At 52.4% G+C, this 18,848-nt stretch overlaps 1 protein-coding gene across 1 annotated transcript in view; it reads right to left on the bottom strand.

The window, feature by feature from the left end:
* Positions 1-18,848, bottom strand: part of Fhad1 (forkhead-associated (FHA) phosphopeptide binding domain 1) — a 93,135-nt gene that overhangs the window by 59,671 nt on the left and 14,616 nt on the right. The window contains exons 3-7 of the mRNA XM_013022221.1: positions 17,936-18,142; positions 10,918-11,176; positions 9,421-9,530; positions 5,751-5,987; positions 298-421 (exon numbers count right to left, since the gene is read on the bottom strand). Of these exons, the coding sequence (XP_012877675.1) occupies positions 298-421; positions 5,751-5,987; positions 9,421-9,530; positions 10,918-11,176; positions 17,936-18,142 (937 nt within the window). The remainder of the gene's footprint in view (positions 1-297; positions 422-5,750; positions 5,988-9,420; positions 9,531-10,917; positions 11,177-17,935; positions 18,143-18,848) is intronic.

Below are 18,848 nucleotides of genomic sequence, written 5' to 3'. Positions count from 1 at the left end.
TTCTGGGAAGAACGTTTGTGTCTAAGTTGTTGGTAAGTGTCTCCCGGGCATGTCTCTGGGACAAGGGACAGGCAGCATGGTCAGAATCCCACTGTGAGAATGAACTGCACCTCAGGACATGGTGCCCTGGGCATGTGTGCTGGGGCCTGATGGCCAATTGACATATCAGATTCACAGACGGTGCTGTGTGCAAAGATCCTTGAGGAACTTAGAGGCTGTGATCGGAAGTTGATTGGTGATGTCTGTCCGGGCCAGGGGAATGGGTGACAGAGTAAGCCCAGTCCCACAAGCACTCACCGGATGAGACGGCATTGTCCTTCTTCAAGTTCTCACCCTCATTCTTCAGGGAGGTGATTTCTGTGTTCCGTTCCAACAAGGTTTGGCACAGCACCTCGCTGTAGCCTTTTTGAAGGGCATTGATCTGAAGGAACAGGCAGTACAGTGTCAGAGGGTGCTGGCCCAGACACACGGAGCAGGGCAGAAGTCTCAGGGATGGCTTCAGGGGGAGGGAAGCCCAGCTCTGGAAGCCTCGGGAGTGGAGGGGCCAGGGAAGGCCTGCTCCTCAGCAACACATCACATGCCACCGGTGTGACATGCACTTTGGGCTTACCAAGGTTCAGGCTCGGCTGCGTGGGATCCCCCATCCTGTTCCTGCTTTTCAGGAGAGGAAACCAAGGCTCCAAGGGGCGGGTCACTTGCTTAGGCCTCAGGGGAGGTCTGGGCAGTCTGGGCCCAGCACTGTAAGCTGGGGCCTAGGACACAGAGCCACCACCTTCAGCGGGTGGACCTCCCCTCTTAGGAAAGTGTTCTAGTAAGTTAATACACATAAGTGTGCTTGGACCATGCATGGCACGGGTGTACAGAACCATGTGTGCTAGCTGTGGCTTCTCCTGTCTGCCATGGGGCAGGAAGGCAGGTGGAGCCCACCTAACAGAGTTATGTGTGATTGTGAGGAGGGGAGGCCTGGTGGGGGCCTGAAGACCACAGGGGATGCAGGGAGGCACAGGGGACTCAGGGAGGGCCCGGGGCCTGGCCATGACATGGCCTTGCCACAAGATGGCGCTCACAATCCTTGTCCTCCGCCTCTGTCCCCGGGCTGTGATAATTACTCTGCATCCACAGGAGCATCAACGTTTCATAGTCTGCATGGCTCATTTCATGGCCATTGCAGTTTAGATTCTGTGACTCACTGGGGGCCGGGGGAGGGGGGAGGGGGGACACTCTCTTTTCCCTTGAGGCGTCTGATTTACCTTAGGAGGGGTGAATGTTGGCAGGGGGGGACACAGCTCAGTCACCCCACTTCCTCCTCAGGGCTACTCTTTCCCATGTTTGTGTTTTGAAAACACTGAATAAAAAACAAAAAGAGCTGGGTGCCAGTGGCTCACACCTGTAATCCTAGCTACTCAGGTGGGTGAGATCTGAGGATCATGGTTCAAAGCCAGCCTGGGCAGGAAAGACCGTGAGACTCTTATCTCCAATAAACCACCAGAAAACCAGAAGTGGTGCTGAAGAGCTGAGGGACAGTGCCCAGGCCCAGAGTCCAAGCCCCACGACTGACAAATAAATAAATAATAAAAAACCCAAAAACCTAAAGCAAAAAACTAACAAACAACAATAAAAACCCACAAAAACAAAAGCCTGACCTTTTCCAGTTTTTTTTTTAAAGAAGAAATAGACTATCCCATAGAAGACACTCAGAATAAAAACTTGTTTCTAGTTCCTCACTCTATGCCTCTATTTGTAGGAAGACAAACTCACCCAAGGGGAAAAATGGCTCCCAAAGATTCCAGTGCTGTGTGTGACAGATATGAAACAATTCAACCTAAGTAGCTTTCGGAGCGTTAGAGTTCAGGCTGCAGGGAAGCACACTTCTCAAACTTTGGGATTATTTTACTATCAAAATAAATGTCCAGATTGTCTCTAACTGGCATACCTACCAAGATGTTCTATTATTGCAAAAATATGGGCATTGTAATCATAAGAAATTTCACAGTCCCAGGAAAAGCGAGAGCCTAAGGTTAAAATCTGCTGCTAAGTTAGCAATGGTGCGGGCAGTGTGGACAGAGTTTCTCCATTACAGTGGGTGATTCTGTTTTTGTTTTTGTTTTGTTTTTAAATACTATACTGGGTTTGAACTCAGAGCCTGGGCCTATCCCTTGTCTTTTTCACTCAAGGGTGGTGCTCCACTACTTGATCCACACCTGGCTTTTTGTAGATTAATTGGAGATAAAAGTCTCATAGCCTTTTCTGCCCTAGCTGGCTTTGAACTGTGATCTCAGCCTCCTGAGTAGCAAGAATTAGCCACTGCTGCTCAAAGATTCTTGATGATGAGTCATATCACATGTATTTTAGGGAAATGGGAGAACATAGAAATTAATCAGAACACAGAGTCAGCCCACCACATGGCTGGCACTTCTGACTCCATGTTCTGCTGGTGATAGAATCTTTAAGAACCTTAACTATAAACCGTGGACTTGAATTTAATTCATTTGCATCCTTTAGTGCAGAGACATCCTGTTAGGAAGCATTTTCCTTTAGTTGTAAGTAAAGTTCCAGGTGAGCTGGTACAGGGGCTCGTGTCTGTCATACCAGCTTCCTGAGAGGCAGAGCTCAGGAAGATCAAGGTTCCAGGCCAGCCTGGGACGTAAAGTCTAGGACACTCCATCTCAACAGAACAAGATGGGATATCGGCGGTGTCTGCCATCTAGCTACATCTGTAGGCAGATGGACGACTAGGTGCGAGCCCAGGTAAAAAGTGAGATCCTATCTCAAAAAATAACTAGTGCAGAAAGAGCTAGAGGAAGAGTGCCTGCTCAGCAATACGAGGCTGTGAGTTCAGCACTGCCACGAAAACAAAACCCAAAAGAGTCACGGTAGAAGGTGTAGGTAACAGTAAGTAAAACAGAGTGCTAATTTCTAGAAAATTCTTTGCTGGAAAAAAACCAAGTGTTCTTTAAAAAAATAAAAGGGTTTCAAGAAAGGTCATTCCCATGAGTCTCGAAGAAAGTCATCCCTTTGTCTAAAAGTCAGAGATGCACTGTTCACTTATTCTGTTTCGGTCCAGTGGGGCGGGGGTCAGTGAGCCCCTGCAACAAAATTACTGAGATAATCAACTTAAAAAGAGGAAAGGTTTCTCCTGGCTCTCAGCTTCCCAGGTTCCAGCCTATACTGAGTTGACCCGATGGCTTTGGGCCTGCGGAGAAGGGGACAGGTGTGATAGAGGAAGCGGCTGCCTCGTGGTAGACAGGATACTAAGAGCCAGAGCAGGGGTCGGGGCCCCCAGTCTCTTTCAATGTCCCCAGTGACCTAACTTCCTTCTGCTAAGCCCCCTCCTCTTAGAGGGCAACACTTCCTAATAGTGTGCTGGGCTGGTGAACCAACCCCCCGCCTCCCGGCATATTGACAACATAAGCTGGGGCAGAACGGGGGCGGGCGGAGGCTGGTCATGTCTGCCTTCTGCCTTGCTCCCTGATCTGTTCTCAGAGCCTGGAGGACAGGAGGGCAATGAGAGCCATGAGGATGAACAAATGAATGGACAAATGAAGGCATGACAGACACAAACTGGGTGCTGGTGGCTCATGGCTGTAATCCCAGCTCCTTAGAAGGCTGAGATCTGAGAATCTCGTTTCCAGGCCAGGCTGGATGGGAAAAATCTGTGACACTCATTATCTCCAGTGAACCAGCAAAAAATGGAAAATGGAGCTGTGTGTGGCTCAAGTGGTAGAGTGACAACCTTCAGTTAAACAATAACAACAACCCAGGCCCTGAGTTCAAACTCTAACGCAAGCACAAAAAACAAATCCAAAACAAAGCAGAATGTGGCTCACTGCATGGCCCCCTTGCCAGTGGGGCTGAGATCTGAGCCCAGGCCGGGCCCAGCTCTGCAGGGGGCAGCAGAGCCTACTGTGCTTTCCAGGCACACACCCATGGCCAAGCGTAACTGACAGATTAGACAGGGGTGAGAGATTAATAACAGTGGACCGCAAACTAGGACAATTGTAGTGACGCTGCTCATTTCTGGAATTCTTTTTTTTTGGTCGGTTGTGGGGCTTGAACTCTGGGCTTGGGCACTGTCCCTCAGCTCTTTAGCTCAAGGGAAGCGCTCTACCACTTGAGCCACAGCGCCACTTCCGGTTTTCTAGTGGTTTATTAGAGATAAGAGTCTCACGGACTTTCCTTGCCCGTGCTGGCTTTGAACCGTGATCCTCAAATCTCAGCCTCCTGAGTAGCTAGGATTACAGGCGTGAGCCACCGGAGCCCAGCTATCTGGAATATTCTTTACAAGCATTTAGGGACTTTGGTTGACTAAGAAAAGGGCCTGGCTGTACCCAGAGCTCTGAAGGGAAACGGACCATTTCTTGCCCAGGTAGACTGGCCTGGCCTCACCGTGCAGAAGCCATGCCTTTCTTTGGGGTGTTGTTTTCAGAACTTCCTTCCTCAGTACCCCCTCTCCCTCTGCCCAGGGCTTGAACTTAGAGTCTGTCTAGCCCAGCTCTGCTTGCTCTCAGAAGATGCTCTACCACTTGGGCCATGCCTTCAGCTGGCCATGCCAGCTTTAGTTGGCATTGAAGTCTTGGGAACTTTTCTGCTCTCTCTGGCTTTGTACCTCTATCCTCTAGGCCTCAGTCTCCTGAGGAGCTGAGATTACAGGCATGAGCCACTGGCACATAGCTTTGCAACAGTGCTTCGTGAGCTGGGGAGAGAAGGGACAGGCCAGAAGCAGGGCCAGAGAGCAGAGCCCCAGGCTGGTCCCTGGTCAGGCAGCCCCGTGCATCAAGGCCAACAACAACTGGCTGCTAACAGCCCATTTCTTTTCTCATCAGTGTTGCTGAGATATAACTTATGCACAACATTTACAGCCACAGCTAGGCGAGGTGGCACGTGCCTGTAATCCCAGCACTTCAGGGCTGAGGCTGGGTGATCTTAGGCTTGAGGCCTTTCTGGGCTGCAGAGCTCCACTCTGTCTCAAAAAACAACAAACAAGCAGACAAAAATGCTGAGAGTGACATCGACAACCACAGCAACAAGCTCCAGGTCTAAGCACAGTGGTTCCACCTGGGGCCCTAGAAGCTGGGAGGATGAGATCCAGAGGACGGCAGTTTGAGGCCAGCCCTGAGGTGGGGGTTGTAGCAAGACCCCATCTCAATAAATAAACTGGTTGTGGTAGTGCGTGCCTGTCATCCCAGCTATGTGGGAAGCATAAGTAGGAGGATCCATCCAGGCCAGCCTGGGTAAAAAAATGAGACCCTAACTTGAAAAATAACTGAAAAGCAGAAGAAAGGGCTGGATGTTTTGCTCAAGTGCTACAGCAACTAACTAGCAAGCTTAACGCCTGGAATTCAAACCTCAGTCCTGCTTTGAACACACACACACACACACACACACACACACACACACACACTCTCTCTCTCTCTCTCTCTCAGTGGCCATTTTTCTTTTTAACTGAAAGGAATCTGGCTGCAGTGTCCAGGCTCCTGGGTCAACCTCGACCTGGCTGGAAAGTTTTATCTCACGGAATTCCCATAGGGGAGCTGCCTTCAGGGTTTGGTTAGAAATCTCCATGTCTGGGAGTGGGAGGGTCTAGGGACTCCTCTCTCTGATAGCTAACTGGAAACAGGAAGTGGAGTGACTGTGTGGGGTGAGTAGTGGGCAGACTCCAAGTCCCAGTGCCCTGCTGTGCAAGGTCTAGGCAGAGTCTGGGTGTCTCTGGTCTCCAGGTGCCCCCTGATGGAGCCGTCCCCGAGTCCTACCTGGCTTTTCAGGTTCTGGATCTCACTCTGGCTGAGGTCAGTGGCCTCGCTGGGCCCAGGGCCCTTGCTGGGTGCACCCTGCTCGTTCAGCATGCAGGCAGTCGACTCGGACAGCCGGTAGCTCAGGTCGGACACCTCGTGCTGCAGGTTCATGATCACCGTGTCTTTGTATTTGGACTCGACTTCGAAATCTGAGAGCCGGTTCACCTCTCTGCCCAGGAGCAGGATGATCTCGTCCTGTGGGGAGACCCGGGGTCACTCGGGGCCTCCCTGAGCCAGGGCCAGCAGAGGGGTGGGGTGGGGGCTGTGAGCTGTCCCCACCACGGGGAAAGCCTCAGAGATTGGGGTTCAGTTCCAATCCACACAACCCCAGAGGAAGGGATGGAAGCTCCCAGGAGCCCTGAGATTCCACTTGGAGGTTGAGAACAGTGAAATCTTTGTAGGAACTACTGACTGGGCCTCGGGTCATTGGGAAAATGGCCTTTGTTTGATCAGTCTGCAGCCAGGGCTATGACTTTCCCCCGCCTCCGGTGCTCTGTGCCTCCTTGGGCTGTGCACACAGAGACACCTTCCTGCAAGATCAGTGGAGATTTATTTGTGGGGATTCATGGAAGCCTTGGGGTCTCTGTCCCCACCCCCTCCTCCCCTGGTACAATGAAGCCAGCCTCAGCCCGCCTCATGAGAAGCACTGTGACTAAGAACTTAGGGCTCCAAAAAGGGGGAGAACTCCCCAAACTTCTCACCAGAAGTCATCAAATCACATATCAGAAAGACTGGGAAGCCAGGCGCCAGTGGCTCATACCTGTAATCCTAGCTACTCAGGAGGCTGAGATCTGAGGATCATGGTTCGAAGCCAGCCTGGGCAGGAAAGTCCCTGAAACTCTTTTTTTTTGGGGGGGGTCTGGTCATGGGGCCTGAACTCTGGCCTGGGCGCTGTCCCTCAGCTCTTCAGCTCAAGGCTAGTGCTCTACCACTTGAGCCACAGCGCCACTTCCGGCTTTTTTCTTTTTGCTTATGTGGTGCTGAGGAATCAAACCCAGGGCCTCGTGCATGCAAGGCAAGCGCTCTACCACTGAGCCACCTTCCCAGCCCCTCTGTGAAACTCTTATCTCCAATTAATCACTAGAAAACTGGAAGTAGCACTGTGGTTCAAGTGGTAGAGTGCTAGCCTTGAGCTGAAGAGTGAGGGACAGTGTTCAGGACTAGAGTTCAAGCCCCAGGACCACCCCCCTCCCACACACACAAAGGCTTGGAAAAAAAATCCAATTCATTGAGTGTGTGTGTGTGTGTGTGTGCTGGTCCTGAGGCTTGAACCCTGAGAGAGAGAGAGAGAGAGAGAGTGTGTGTGTGTGTGTGTGTGTGTGTGTATGCTGGTCCTGAGGCTTGAACCCTGAGCCTAGGTGCTATCCCCGAGCTTTTTTTGCTCAAGGCTAGTGCTCTATCACTTGACTCACAGTTCTACTGCTGGCCTTTTGGTAGTTAATTAGAGATAAGTCTCAGAGATTTTCCTGCCCAGGCTGGCTCTGAATTGTGATCCTCAGCTCTCAGCCTCCTGAGTAATTAGGATTATAGATGTGAGCCACCAGTGCCCGGCTTGATTCATTTTTTTTAAAGGGCCCTCACTCTTCTAGCCCCTTTCCATGGTCCAGATTCCAGCTCAGCATGTGGCTTGTTGAGCTCTGAAGGGGCCTCAGACCCAGGAGGGATGGGACAGGGTATGAGGGGGCCCCTCTGGCCTGGCCAGCACCTGCTCTTTCTCCGGGCTCTTGGGAACACCTGTGGCAGAAGTTGGAGGGATAATGGCTGTAGATCTGGGTTTTCAGGGAGCCCCCTGTGTCATACAAAGCTACCCAGTATATGCTCAGTGGGTCCTCTGTCATTATACAATGCATAGCTGACATTTGTTGAGCACTGGCTATGTGCCAGGCTCTGTGCTGGGCACTGGAGTGTAGGATCTTAAGGTAAGACCTGAATGGATGGAAGAGTGAAAACTTATTTACATAGACAGGACTTTCCTGAATAGAACTCCAATACTCAGAAATAAGAGCAAGGATCGCATCAAATTAGAAACAGATGGAACCAACCAACCTGCACAGCAAAGGCAAGGGTCACCAGGCTGAAGTCCCGGCTCACAGAATGGGAGAAAATCTTTGCCAGCTGTACATCTGATGAGAGAGAAATAACCAGGACCTACAGGGAGCTCAAAAAACTCAACTCTCAAAGAAACAACCACCCAATTGATAGAGGAACAAATGAATGCAATGGATAATTCCTGAAAGTACAAACGGCCAGCAAATACATAAGGGATATTCAACATGAAAAAAATATGGATCAAATGACTCTGAGATGCCATTTCACCCCAGTAAAATTGGCCATCACCAGGGACACAGACAAGCACGCATACTGACAAGCAAAAGGAGCCACCCTGCACTGTGGGTGGGAATGCAAACCAGTGCCACAGCTATGCAAGTCAGCACGGAGCTTCCTCAAAACACGAAAAACAGAACTAGCTTTGGATCCAGTGAGCATCGGGTATTTACCCAAATGAATCTAAGGTATGGAAATGACCTCACCCCCCCAAAAAAAACACACAACAACAACAACAAACAAACCTAAGAATAAGCATAACCAAGAAGGCAAAAGGCCATAATAAAAACTATAAAACCATGAAGAAAGACTCTGAAGACAACACAAGAAGATGGAAAGACTGCTCATGCTCATGGATTGGCCATGTCATAACACCACCATACTGCCAGAAGCAATCTACAAATCCACATTCAGTGCAGCACCCACAGAAACCCCAACATCCTTCACAGCATGGCTAGAAATCAATCCTAAAATTCATATGGCGGCATGAGAGACCTCACAGAGCCAAAGGGATCCTGAGCAGAGCGCACCACCATGCCATGATACCTGGCTTCAAATTATACTCCTACCAAGCCGCAGGGACAAAAATAGCACAGTGCTGACATAAAAGAGACTCACACACCAAAGGAACACATGGAAGGACCCAGAAAGAAATCTGTGCACTGACAGCTGGAGCCCAAAATGTACCTTAGAGAAAAGATAGCCTCTTCAGTAAATGGAACTTGGACAACTGGATATCCACATGCAGAAGACTGAACCCAGATCTCTTTTCTTCTTTCTCTCTCTCTCTCCCTCCCACCATCCCTCCCTCTTCCCTGTACTAATGTCAATTCAAAGCAGAACAAGGTCTTAAAAGTTAAGAGCCGATGCCTTCCTGATGGAGCCTTCCTACCCCATCCATGTGGCCTTGTGGGATGACAATCAGGCACCATGCCCCTTCCTGTCCTGCCTCCCCATGCCTGGATACCCAGGCTGTCCAGTCAAATTTCCTCAGATGTTCCAAGAGGAAAGAAAGTCTTCCTTCCTTTCAGAGTTGACAAAGGATTCTAAGAGGAAGAGTGTCCTTTTCCTTCCTGCTTGAACTGGTCAATAACCCTGTTTTCTGGCCTACAAAAGCAGCCCAACTGGACAAAAGCCATTTGTTCTGTGCCACAGGCACAGAACAGAGTCTAGCACACAGTAGGTGTAACCGTGCTTGCAGTTGCTGTTGTGTGAGACATGAGTTCAGGTGAGATGAGCAGCAGTAAGTCCCTCTGTGGCTGATGGGTGCTGGGCCCTGTCCTTCTCCCCCAAGACCCCTCACCTTTTCCTGCTGGCTCAGCTCCGGGTCCATAAAGATCTCTGTGGGAGGAATAGGCCCAGGGGGCCCTTCAGTCACTGTTTCTTCCGACAGCTCCACCGCGCTGGCCCACACTTGGACAAATGAGTGACAGAGGACACAAAGGCTCAGTGAGTGCTGGGAAGCTTGAGGGCTCTTTGCAGACCTGAGCGCTGAGGGCGGGTGGGGGGAACACTGAAAAGCAGCAATGGCTGCAGGAGGCCCAGGCGTGGAGGGGCTGCCTTACTCCTGTCCCCAGCACTAACTGACCCTTTGCTCTGTCCTATCCCCAGGCCACAGACAGACCTTGGTGTGGCCTTCATCACGAGGCCCTGTGGAAGGAAGTTAGGTCCCTGGCAATGTATCTTCCAGGAGGGTCTGGGAGCCCCCTCTTTGCTTTTCGGCCACCACCCCATGCTCCTGCCACAGTAAACTGTGCCATCACCGAGGCTGTGGGACATGGACTGAAGCCCTCCAAACTCTGGCCCACTCAAACCTCTCCTCTCTTTAAATCTATCAGGTCAAGTATTTTGTCACAGTGGCAGAAAGCTGGCCAGCTGCGTGAGCGGGGGAACCCATGTTACACCTTGATGCCCAGAGCACTGTGAGGTGGTGAGAACTCCTCGCTCAGCCCGTGGCAGGCACCGAAGCATCGCATGCCAGATGGTTTATGATACCATTCTCTCTGTGTGTGTGTGTCCCAACTGAGACTTGAACTCAGGGTCTGGGCACTGTTCCTTAGCTTTTTTTTTTTTTTTTGTTGGTCGTAGAGCTTGAACTCTGGGCCTGGACACTGTCCTTCAGCTCTTCAGCTCTACCAATTGATCCACAGTGTCACTTCTGGTTTTCTGGTGATTTATTGGAGATGAGGGACTCACTGACTTTCTTGCCCGGGCTGGCGTTGAACTGTGATCCTCAGATCTCGGCCTCCTGAGTAGCTAGGGGATTACAGGTGTGAGCCACTGGCGCCCCCCCCCCCGCCTTTCCTTAGTTTTTTTGCTCAAGGCTGGCACTCTACCATTTGGGCCACAGTTCTGCTGGCTTTTGGTGGTGCATTGGAGATAAGAGGAATCAATTTTTTTCAGTCTGAGCTGGTTTCTAACTGCAATCCTCAGCTCTCAGCCTCCTGGGTAGCTGGGATTACAGGTGTGAGGTACAGGTGCCTGATTTGCTTTTGGCTTTTTGAGTCAGGACCTCAGGGCTGTTAACCCCAAATTCCTGACCCTTAAGACCTGTTGCATATGTAAGATTCTTACCTGCTGTGTTTTGGGTCACTTTTAGCATATAATTCGTTATATGACAACAACAAATACATGGGGTATGTTAATTTTATAGGCAAAAGATAAACTGTTAGCTGCGTTTAGCTAGCCAGGAAGGCTGACGCTTGGAGAACAGCGGTTCAAAGCCAGCCTGGGCAGGAAATAAGGCCCACAACGGGGGCTCTAAGTCCCTCCTGGAAGCCTGCCAGAGCTGTGTCCATACCTTGCTTGATGACAGGAGACTTGGGGTCCATGGTGAAGAACACCTTCCCGCCGGCGCTGACCGGCCGCTGGTACGCGGCAGGCGGGACCATGGAGGGCCCGGGGAAGCCCTGGGACCAGCTCCTCTGCACCGGCATTGGCCGGATGCCATGGTGGAAGGGCATATGTGGCGGTGAGAACAGGTGGTTTGGCGGGAGGGTGGCCCGAGGTGACTGCTGCCCAGGCCAGGGGGGCGGGCCTCGCACCCAGGCGTAGGAGACCTGCAGGGCAGGAGGGGAAGGATGGTGGTCAGCCGCTCTGCTCTGTACCCTTGGGCCCTGCCACAAAACTGCCAACCTAGGTGGTGGCTCGAGTTGCCTCCTCCAGGAAGCCTTCCAGGACATTCCTCCAACGCACCATCACGTTCACATCACACCCTCCCATGCGGATCCACCCAGGTCTGTGAGGCGCTTGGCCAGGCCAGGCCGTGTGCTGTCTCCACGGTATGAGGCACTGGGTGCTGAGCTGGTGGGATGGCCCTGAGGGAATCGAGCCTTCCCTTCCACCTCCCTCACCTGGGATTGTGGCCCCCAGAATGGACGCCTGGCACATATGTGACTGGCACTCACACAGTGGCTGAAAAGAAGAGTGAAAGCTGGCTGCTGGTGCTCAAGCCTGTAATCCCAGCTACTCAGGAGCCTGAGGTCTGAGGATCACGGTTCAAAGCCAGCCTGGGCGGAAAAGTTTGCATGACTCTAATTTCCAATTAACCAGGAAAGAAGAAAAAAGAAAGAAAGGAAGAAGGGAAGGAAGAAAGAAAGAGAGAGAAAGAAAGAAGGAAGGGAAGAAAGAAAGAAAGAAAGAAGGAAGGAAGGAAGGAAAGAAAGAGAAAGAAAGAAATAACGAGAGAGAGAAACAGAGAAAGAAAGAAAAGCCAGAAGTGGAACTGTGGCTCAACTGATAGAGCAGAAAATCCCAGACAGCACCCAGGCCCTGAGTTCAAGTGCCATGACCCACACAAGGAAAAAAGGAAGTGCAAGCAGGTCACCAAGTCTCTGGCCATCGCCTGTCCTCCTTCCAATGTGTTCCCAGGCCGAGCCCTGGGGGGCAGGCTTGCCAGCCCTGGTCCTCAGCACCCAGCTCCCCTGGTGCCCGAGGCAAGCTACAGGTGTCTGTGCAGGGAGTCTCCACCCTCAGACCTGGGGCAGGCCACTCAGCAGGAAGCCACCAGGACCCATCCAACCCAGCCGAGGCCAGCGAGGGGGGCCTGGCCCTGGTCCTGCTCATGGTGGGCCTGCCCTCACTCGGGCTGTGTGGTTAAATCATGACCCAGATGAGAGCTGTCCCTCACCACAGTGGACACACCTACTTCTCACAGAGCACGCTCTGGGTCACAGGTGACAGGGTAAATGACCCCCCCCAATCTGTCTAGAACACAAATCTGGAGGGTGAGGTGCAGGGGTGCACCCTATGTTGGCTGCTTGTGGCCTGGTGGTGTGGGCGCTCAGGGGGACAAGGAAAACTGCAGCCCAAGGTGGTGGGTGGGGCTGAGCCACCAGCCAATCACAATCCTAGGCCTGAGGGATTGGCTCAGGGTGGGGACATGGGATCCAATCAAGAGCCAAGGAGACCCAGGGAGAATGGGCTGGACACCAGGAGGCCACCCTGGCCTCTTGGACTTGAGGATGTGGCAGCCCTGCCCGAGGCTTTGGAAGGCGAGCCTCAGATCTCAGCCTCCCAAGTAGCTGGGATTGCAGGCATGAGCACAGGCACTGGGTGAACTATTTATCTTATGAAAGCAAAACTGTTCCCATTAACAACTCCCCCTTCCCCTCCCCTGTGGCCCTGGTCACTGCCAACCCCTCTTTGGCCTCTATGAAACTGACTACCCTTGAACTTTGTATATGAAGAAACTGTGTTTGTCAGTTTGAGACTGGCTCAATGTCCTCATGTATATGGATGTTCTTGCTTTTTTAAGGCTGAATCGTGTTCTACTGTACAGCTAGACCATGGTGTGTTTATCCATGTATCTGTGATGGCTGTCTGCATTGTTTCCACACACAGCCACTGTAAATGAGTCAGCTATGGGGAGGGGCACCGAGCAGAGGGAGTGGCTCAGGACCCCTGACTGGGGCCCGGCCCTGAACCTCTTAGTGTGGGAAGCTGGGCAGAGATGGTGTCCCATGCAGGACACAGAGCCTGATAACTAGGTTCCTAATGTGTGTGTGGGGTAGGGTGGGGGTGGGTTATATAAAATACAGCACAGGCTGCAGTCAGGGACCCGGGGAGCTTCTCAGAGTGCATCACTTGCTTAGCATGTGTGAAGCCCAGGGTTCGATCCCCAGCAATGCTAATAAAATACTGCCATCAACTCCTTGAGATTGTCAGTGGAAAATGAAGCATCCCCTCAAAAAGAGGTGTGCTGGTGGAGGGGCTTTGGCTGGAGGGTGAGAGCTGGGCTTCAGCACTCGGCAGCTCTACTTTGTCACAAGCAAGGTCACGGTGTTATCAGAACTGCTGCTCATAACTGTGAGGAGCAGGGCAGACAGGAAAACAACACAGGAAAGAAGAAGGGCTCCTAGTTCAGGGAGCGCCTGGCTGTGCCCACGTGAGCATGTACGTGGAGTCCAGTCAGCAGTTAGCAACAAGCCTGGGTTTAGAAACTTGAGTTTAAATATATCTGTATGGGGGAAAGTGAAGGGAGGGGAAACATTACCCGAATTACCTGGACGCATTAGCTGAATTGTGAAATGGTAACCCTCCCCAAGTAACACCTTAATAATGACAAAATTATATTAAAATGTGTGTGTGTGTGTGTGTGTGTGTGTGTGTGTGTGTGAATATTGGCCAGGAGCTGGTAGTGGCTCACACCTGTAATCCTAGCTGCTCAGGAGGCTGAGATCTGAGGATTATGGTTCAGAGGCAGTCTGGGAAAGAAAATTGGTAAGACTCTTATCTCCAAAACAGCAAAAAGCTAGAAGCGGAGCTGTGGCTCAGTACTCATTTGGCTAGCAAGTAAAAGGCCCTGAGTTCAAACCCTAGTGCTTCCAAGAAAAGAGAGGAGAGGTGGTTAGGGCTGGGCACAGCAGCGACCTGAGAGGGACACTGATGGTCACAAAGCCCCCATGCCTTTCTTCTATCACCTGTGTCTTCCTCCCAGATGGACATCCTGATATCTGCCTGTTGAGCTTGCAAACTCACGCCCTTGTCAATGGCCAGGTACTTTGGCTTGGGGACCCAAGCAGTCAGCCAAAGGTAAAACACTCAGTGAGCATCTATGCTATTAGATCCACAATGATGAGCACAGACATTTCATAATCATTATAATAGAGTGCACTCACATTCATGGTTACCTTCTACCATGCACACAGGCTTTGCTTCTCAGAGCTTACAGAGATGCCGGCTGGGCCAGAAAAGTGGCCTGACATAACCCAATTGTGGTCCCCAGCCAAACATCAAGAGCAGAGACCTCGGTCTGATGCCGGGCTGGGCTGAAACCAGACCGTGAACCCAGAGCATTTAACAATAGCATACAATGAGTGGGGCGCCAGTGGCTCACACCTGTAATCCTTGCTACTCAGGAGGCTGAGATCTGAGCATTGTGGTTTGAAGCCAGCCTGGGCAGATATGTCTGTGAGACACTTATCTCCAATAAACTACTCAGAAAATGCTGAAAGTGGTGCTTCGGGTCAAATAGTGATCATAAAGAGATCCAGGGACAGCACCTAGGCCCTGAGTTCAAGCAAAAAAACAAAACAAAACACAACAAACCAAAAAAAACCCCAATAGCATAAAATGAATAGATGCCCCCAGAGGATATAAAAACAAACAAGGGAGCGGCAGAAGTGTGTTGGGGAGACATGGACGAGCCAAGGAGGGGACAGTCTGAGACGAACAGCCCAGAGCTGGATGACAACCTACAGTGCAAATGTGCACATCCACGTGGGTACAAACACGTGACTGAGTAGGCAGCCTCCTGGAGGGAGGACCGCTCACTTCTCCAGGGGGCAGTGGGGAAGAGTGGGCGTGTAAGGCATCCCCAGAATCTGATCCCTAGCAAAGAGGGGTAACTGGCTGCCTAAGACCATGAATGCAGGAATCTGAGCTCAGGGCCAGGAGAGGGCACTGTGTGACAAGGCATTAGATGAGCCAGCAGAGGGCGCTGTTTGACACTGGCACGCAAGCTCTCAGCCAGCAGAGGGCGCTGGCCTCAAGCATCCTTCCCTTCCAGTGCTCCCCAGGTGCCTCCTCACTTCCAAAGAGGGTAATAATTCTGAGTCCCCTCGATCAGGAAAAAATTATGCACAGGATTTCAATCTGAGAAGTCAGGATCCTACATGACATAACTCAGAAGGGCCAAGTCCACATTATTTTTAAGTCTGGGGCATGAAGGGGTTGTTCCCTTTAAGTTTGTTCTGAGGAGCTGTTCCCGTGGACTTCGCTTCTCTGCTCGGGCCCATCTCCATGTCCTCGGTTGTCAGTCTTCTTTTTTTTTTTGTCGGTTGTGGGGCTTGAACTCTGGGCCTGGGCGCTGTCCCTTAGCTCTTCAGCTCAAGGCCAGCACTCTACCACTTGAGCTACAGCGCCACTTCCGGTTTTCTGGTGGTTTATTGGAGATAAGAGTCTCACGGTCTCTCCTGCACAGGCTGGCTTTGAACTTTGATCCTCAGATCTCGGCCTCCTGAGTAGCTAGGATTACAGGCATGAGCCACCAGCACCCAGCTGGTTGTCAGTCTTCTTAGCTGAAGACTTTTCCTGTCCTGTCAGGACAGGAAAATGCCCGGACTTGGCCTTGCTAGACTGAGTGAACGAATGAATGCATGAATGATCACCCAGAGAGAAGAGAAAAGCAGCGACTATCTTTTAAGCTCCTTCTGTTGTGGGAGAGAAACAGAATAGACGGGGGGGGGGGGGGGGCAGACTAAGCAGTGTGCTGAGAGGGGCAGGGCACTTCTGAAGCAAGGCAGAGCTAAACTAGTTTTGCCGTCTGGTCTGGCTACTCAACTGTCAGCTGAGCAGCCAAATGCCCACATGAATGGGTTTACTGTGTTCCAATAAAACTTTATTTACAAACACAGATGTTAGGCGACAGCTTGCCTGAGGGCTGTGGTCTGCCAGCCTCTATATGAGAGACAGAAAGATGGAATTTAACATTAAACAAAATTGAAACTGGCTACTGGTGGCTCATGCCGCTCAGATCCGTGGATGGAGGTTCAAAAGCGGCCCAGGCAAGAAAGTCTATGAGGCTCTGATCTCCAATGACCTACCAAAAAACTGGAATTTAAGCTGTGGCTCTAAGTGGTAGAGCATTAGGCTCAAGTACAAAAGCTCAGGGACAGCATGCAAGCCCTGAGTTCAAGTCCCAGGACTGTGTGTGCACACACACACACAAATGGGGTCTGCTCCCCGGCCCCTGTGTGACCCTGACACGCCTGTCTCTTCTTGTGTCTCATCTGTTGCATAAAGATAATGGCAGCTGCTTCTCACTCTGTGAGAACTAGATGAGAACAAGCTTGGTGAACCTCACGACACAAGATACATGCTCATTAAATGCTAGCCAGCAGGCAGAGCCTCTGGCTTTGCCAGGAGCTACGACAGCACTCCCAGTAAGAAGCGGGTGGAGGTGGGGGAGGAACCGGAAGTCAGTCTGCATTTCCTCCTTCCCTCAGAGCTCTCCCTGTGCCCTCAGGTCACGTGGCCCTCCACCCCAGGGGGCCCAGGTGGGCCTGGCTGGGACCGTGGCAGGGGCCTCGTGGCTTAGGCTCTCACGTCACCATCGCCCGGTGCTCCGGGCTCTCCGGAGCTGAATCCTCGTAGATGGGCTCAGGAGAGCTGGTTGCTGGCGACACGGAACCTCGGGGAAGTGCAGGGCCTTCATGCGCTATTCTCCCACGAGGGTGGGTGAACCCAGCGGCATCCACAGAGATTCTGAAGGGAGCCCGTGACTCACCTGTGGCTGTTTGGTGGAAATCGGAAAGCTAAGCTCAAAAGACGGAGGGAGATGCAGTTGACATTTGACCTTGAGCCTCTGAACTCCAGAGCCCTCTGCTTGTTCCCACAGGCCTGTGGCTTGCTTGGAAGCACGTGGGTGGCAGAGCTGGGATATTAACTGCCTGGGCCCTGGCCCCCGCTGAGTCCCTGGGCAGATGAGTTGGGGCCATCACTTGTGACCGGGATGCAGTGATGGCTAATCCGTGCCAGGCTCCATTTGGACACAGCTGCATGGTTTACAGAGACTCCCCGCATTCTCTCCCTCTTTCTGGCAGTACTGAGATTTGAACTCAGGGTCCAGGCTTGCTAGGCTGACATGGTACCATTGAGCCATGCCTCCGTTGCTTGTTTTCACTGGTTATTTTTAGGGCAGGGTCTTGCTTCCTGCCTGGGTGTGTCTGAGCCAAGGTCAGCCCACGGTCGGTCGGGCTCCTGTTGTGGCAGGCACCACAGCTTCCCCCAACTGGGACAGGGCCGCATGTGCCTTTCTGCCTGGGCTGGTCTGGGACCTCATTCTGCCCAATCTCCCCCTTCACTGAGTGTGGGATGACAGGCTCACCACCACCACCAGTTATGAGGCCCAGATGAGGTCTTGCAAGCTTTTTTGCCCCGGTTGGCCTCGAACCACAATCCTCCTAGTCTCAGCCTCCCAAGTAGCTAGTACGACAGGCGTGAGATCCCCTGGCTGATTTTCAGCCATGCACCATGAAGAAGACGTTGACTCCAGCACACAGAGAGCCCCAGGCTGGGTCACAGAGCTGTAGGCAGCAGAGCCCTGATCTGCTGGGGTGGCTTCATCTGTGGGGTGCCCCAGGCCCGTGTCCACCCCTCTCCCCAAACAGAGGCTGCTTCTGCAGTGGCGACCACCCACTGACGCACGCAGCTTGCGGAGACACCCACAGAGGGCGCTAGGTCCCCTCCTCCCCAATCCCACCCGACCCAGCCTGAAGTGGGCAGGGTGACGTCGTGAGCAGGGTGACGTCACAGACATCCCCCCCCTTCCCCAGCACCCTCTCCCCACAGCTCCACTCCTGCCAGGCCTGGCTCACCTGGGACGGGTTCTCGATGACCAGCTCATAGGTCAGCCCGGCCGAGCCGAACCTCAGGATGTCCCCGGGGATCAGCTTCACGGCCACGTTCTGGATGTGGCACTCGTTGACGAATGTGCCGTTGCGGGAGTTGAAGTCCTGCAGGACGAAGCTGCCCTCTGCTTCGTTGTACTCAATAAGCGCATGGTGGTTGTCAATGTCCGAAGACTGGAAGAGAGGAAAAGCAGAGGGCGTGGCCACTGCAGGCCCTGTGCTCACGGGGTGCCCTTGCTGGGAGAAGGGGACCCTGAGGATCAGAGAGGTGCGGTGATCTCCTGAGGTCACACAGCTGCTGGGACCTGGGGACAGACACTGCGCTGTGGGGCGAAGGGGATGGTACTTAGGGAGTCATGGAGAGCTCTGGCCTGGGCACTGGCCATTTCCCAGCCTACTGACCCACACAGTAGGTGGCAGAGACTGGCAGAGGCTGGTCAGCAAGAGACAGCTGCCCTGACTCTGAGGAGGAAAAGACTGGGTTCCTGGGAGGAGGAGCCAGTGGAGGGGAGGGGTAAGCAAGCAATTAATTGTCTTCACAGAAAAAAAACCACACGAAATAGAAAAAGACGCTCCGTCACCTTTCACCCGACAGAGGCAGCCGCCACGGACGGCACAACTCACATCCCCAGCGTCGGTTCACACTCCTAAGCCCTGCGCGGGAAGGGGAGGAGTCCCCTTCCAGCAGCGTTCCCAGGGCTTCTGGAAGCAACTCAGAATTCATCTAACCAAAGGTGACTTCCTGCCTCCCTCCCTCCCTTCCTCTTTCCCTCCCTCCCTCCCTTCCTTCCTCTATTCCTTTTTATCTCCTCCTTCCCTCCCTCCTTCTTTCCTTCCATCTTCCCTCCCTTCCTCTCTCCCTCCCTCCCTCCCTCCCTTC

Source organism: Dipodomys ordii, unplaced genomic scaffold (assembly GCF_000151885.1).
Source record: "Dipodomys ordii isolate 6190 unplaced genomic scaffold, Dord_2.0 Scaffold61, whole genome shotgun sequence".
NCBI lineage: Eukaryota > Metazoa > Chordata > Mammalia > Rodentia > Heteromyidae > Dipodomys > Dipodomys ordii.
Note: the sequence above shows the minus strand (reverse complement) of the source record. Positions and strands in the feature narration are given on the sequence as shown.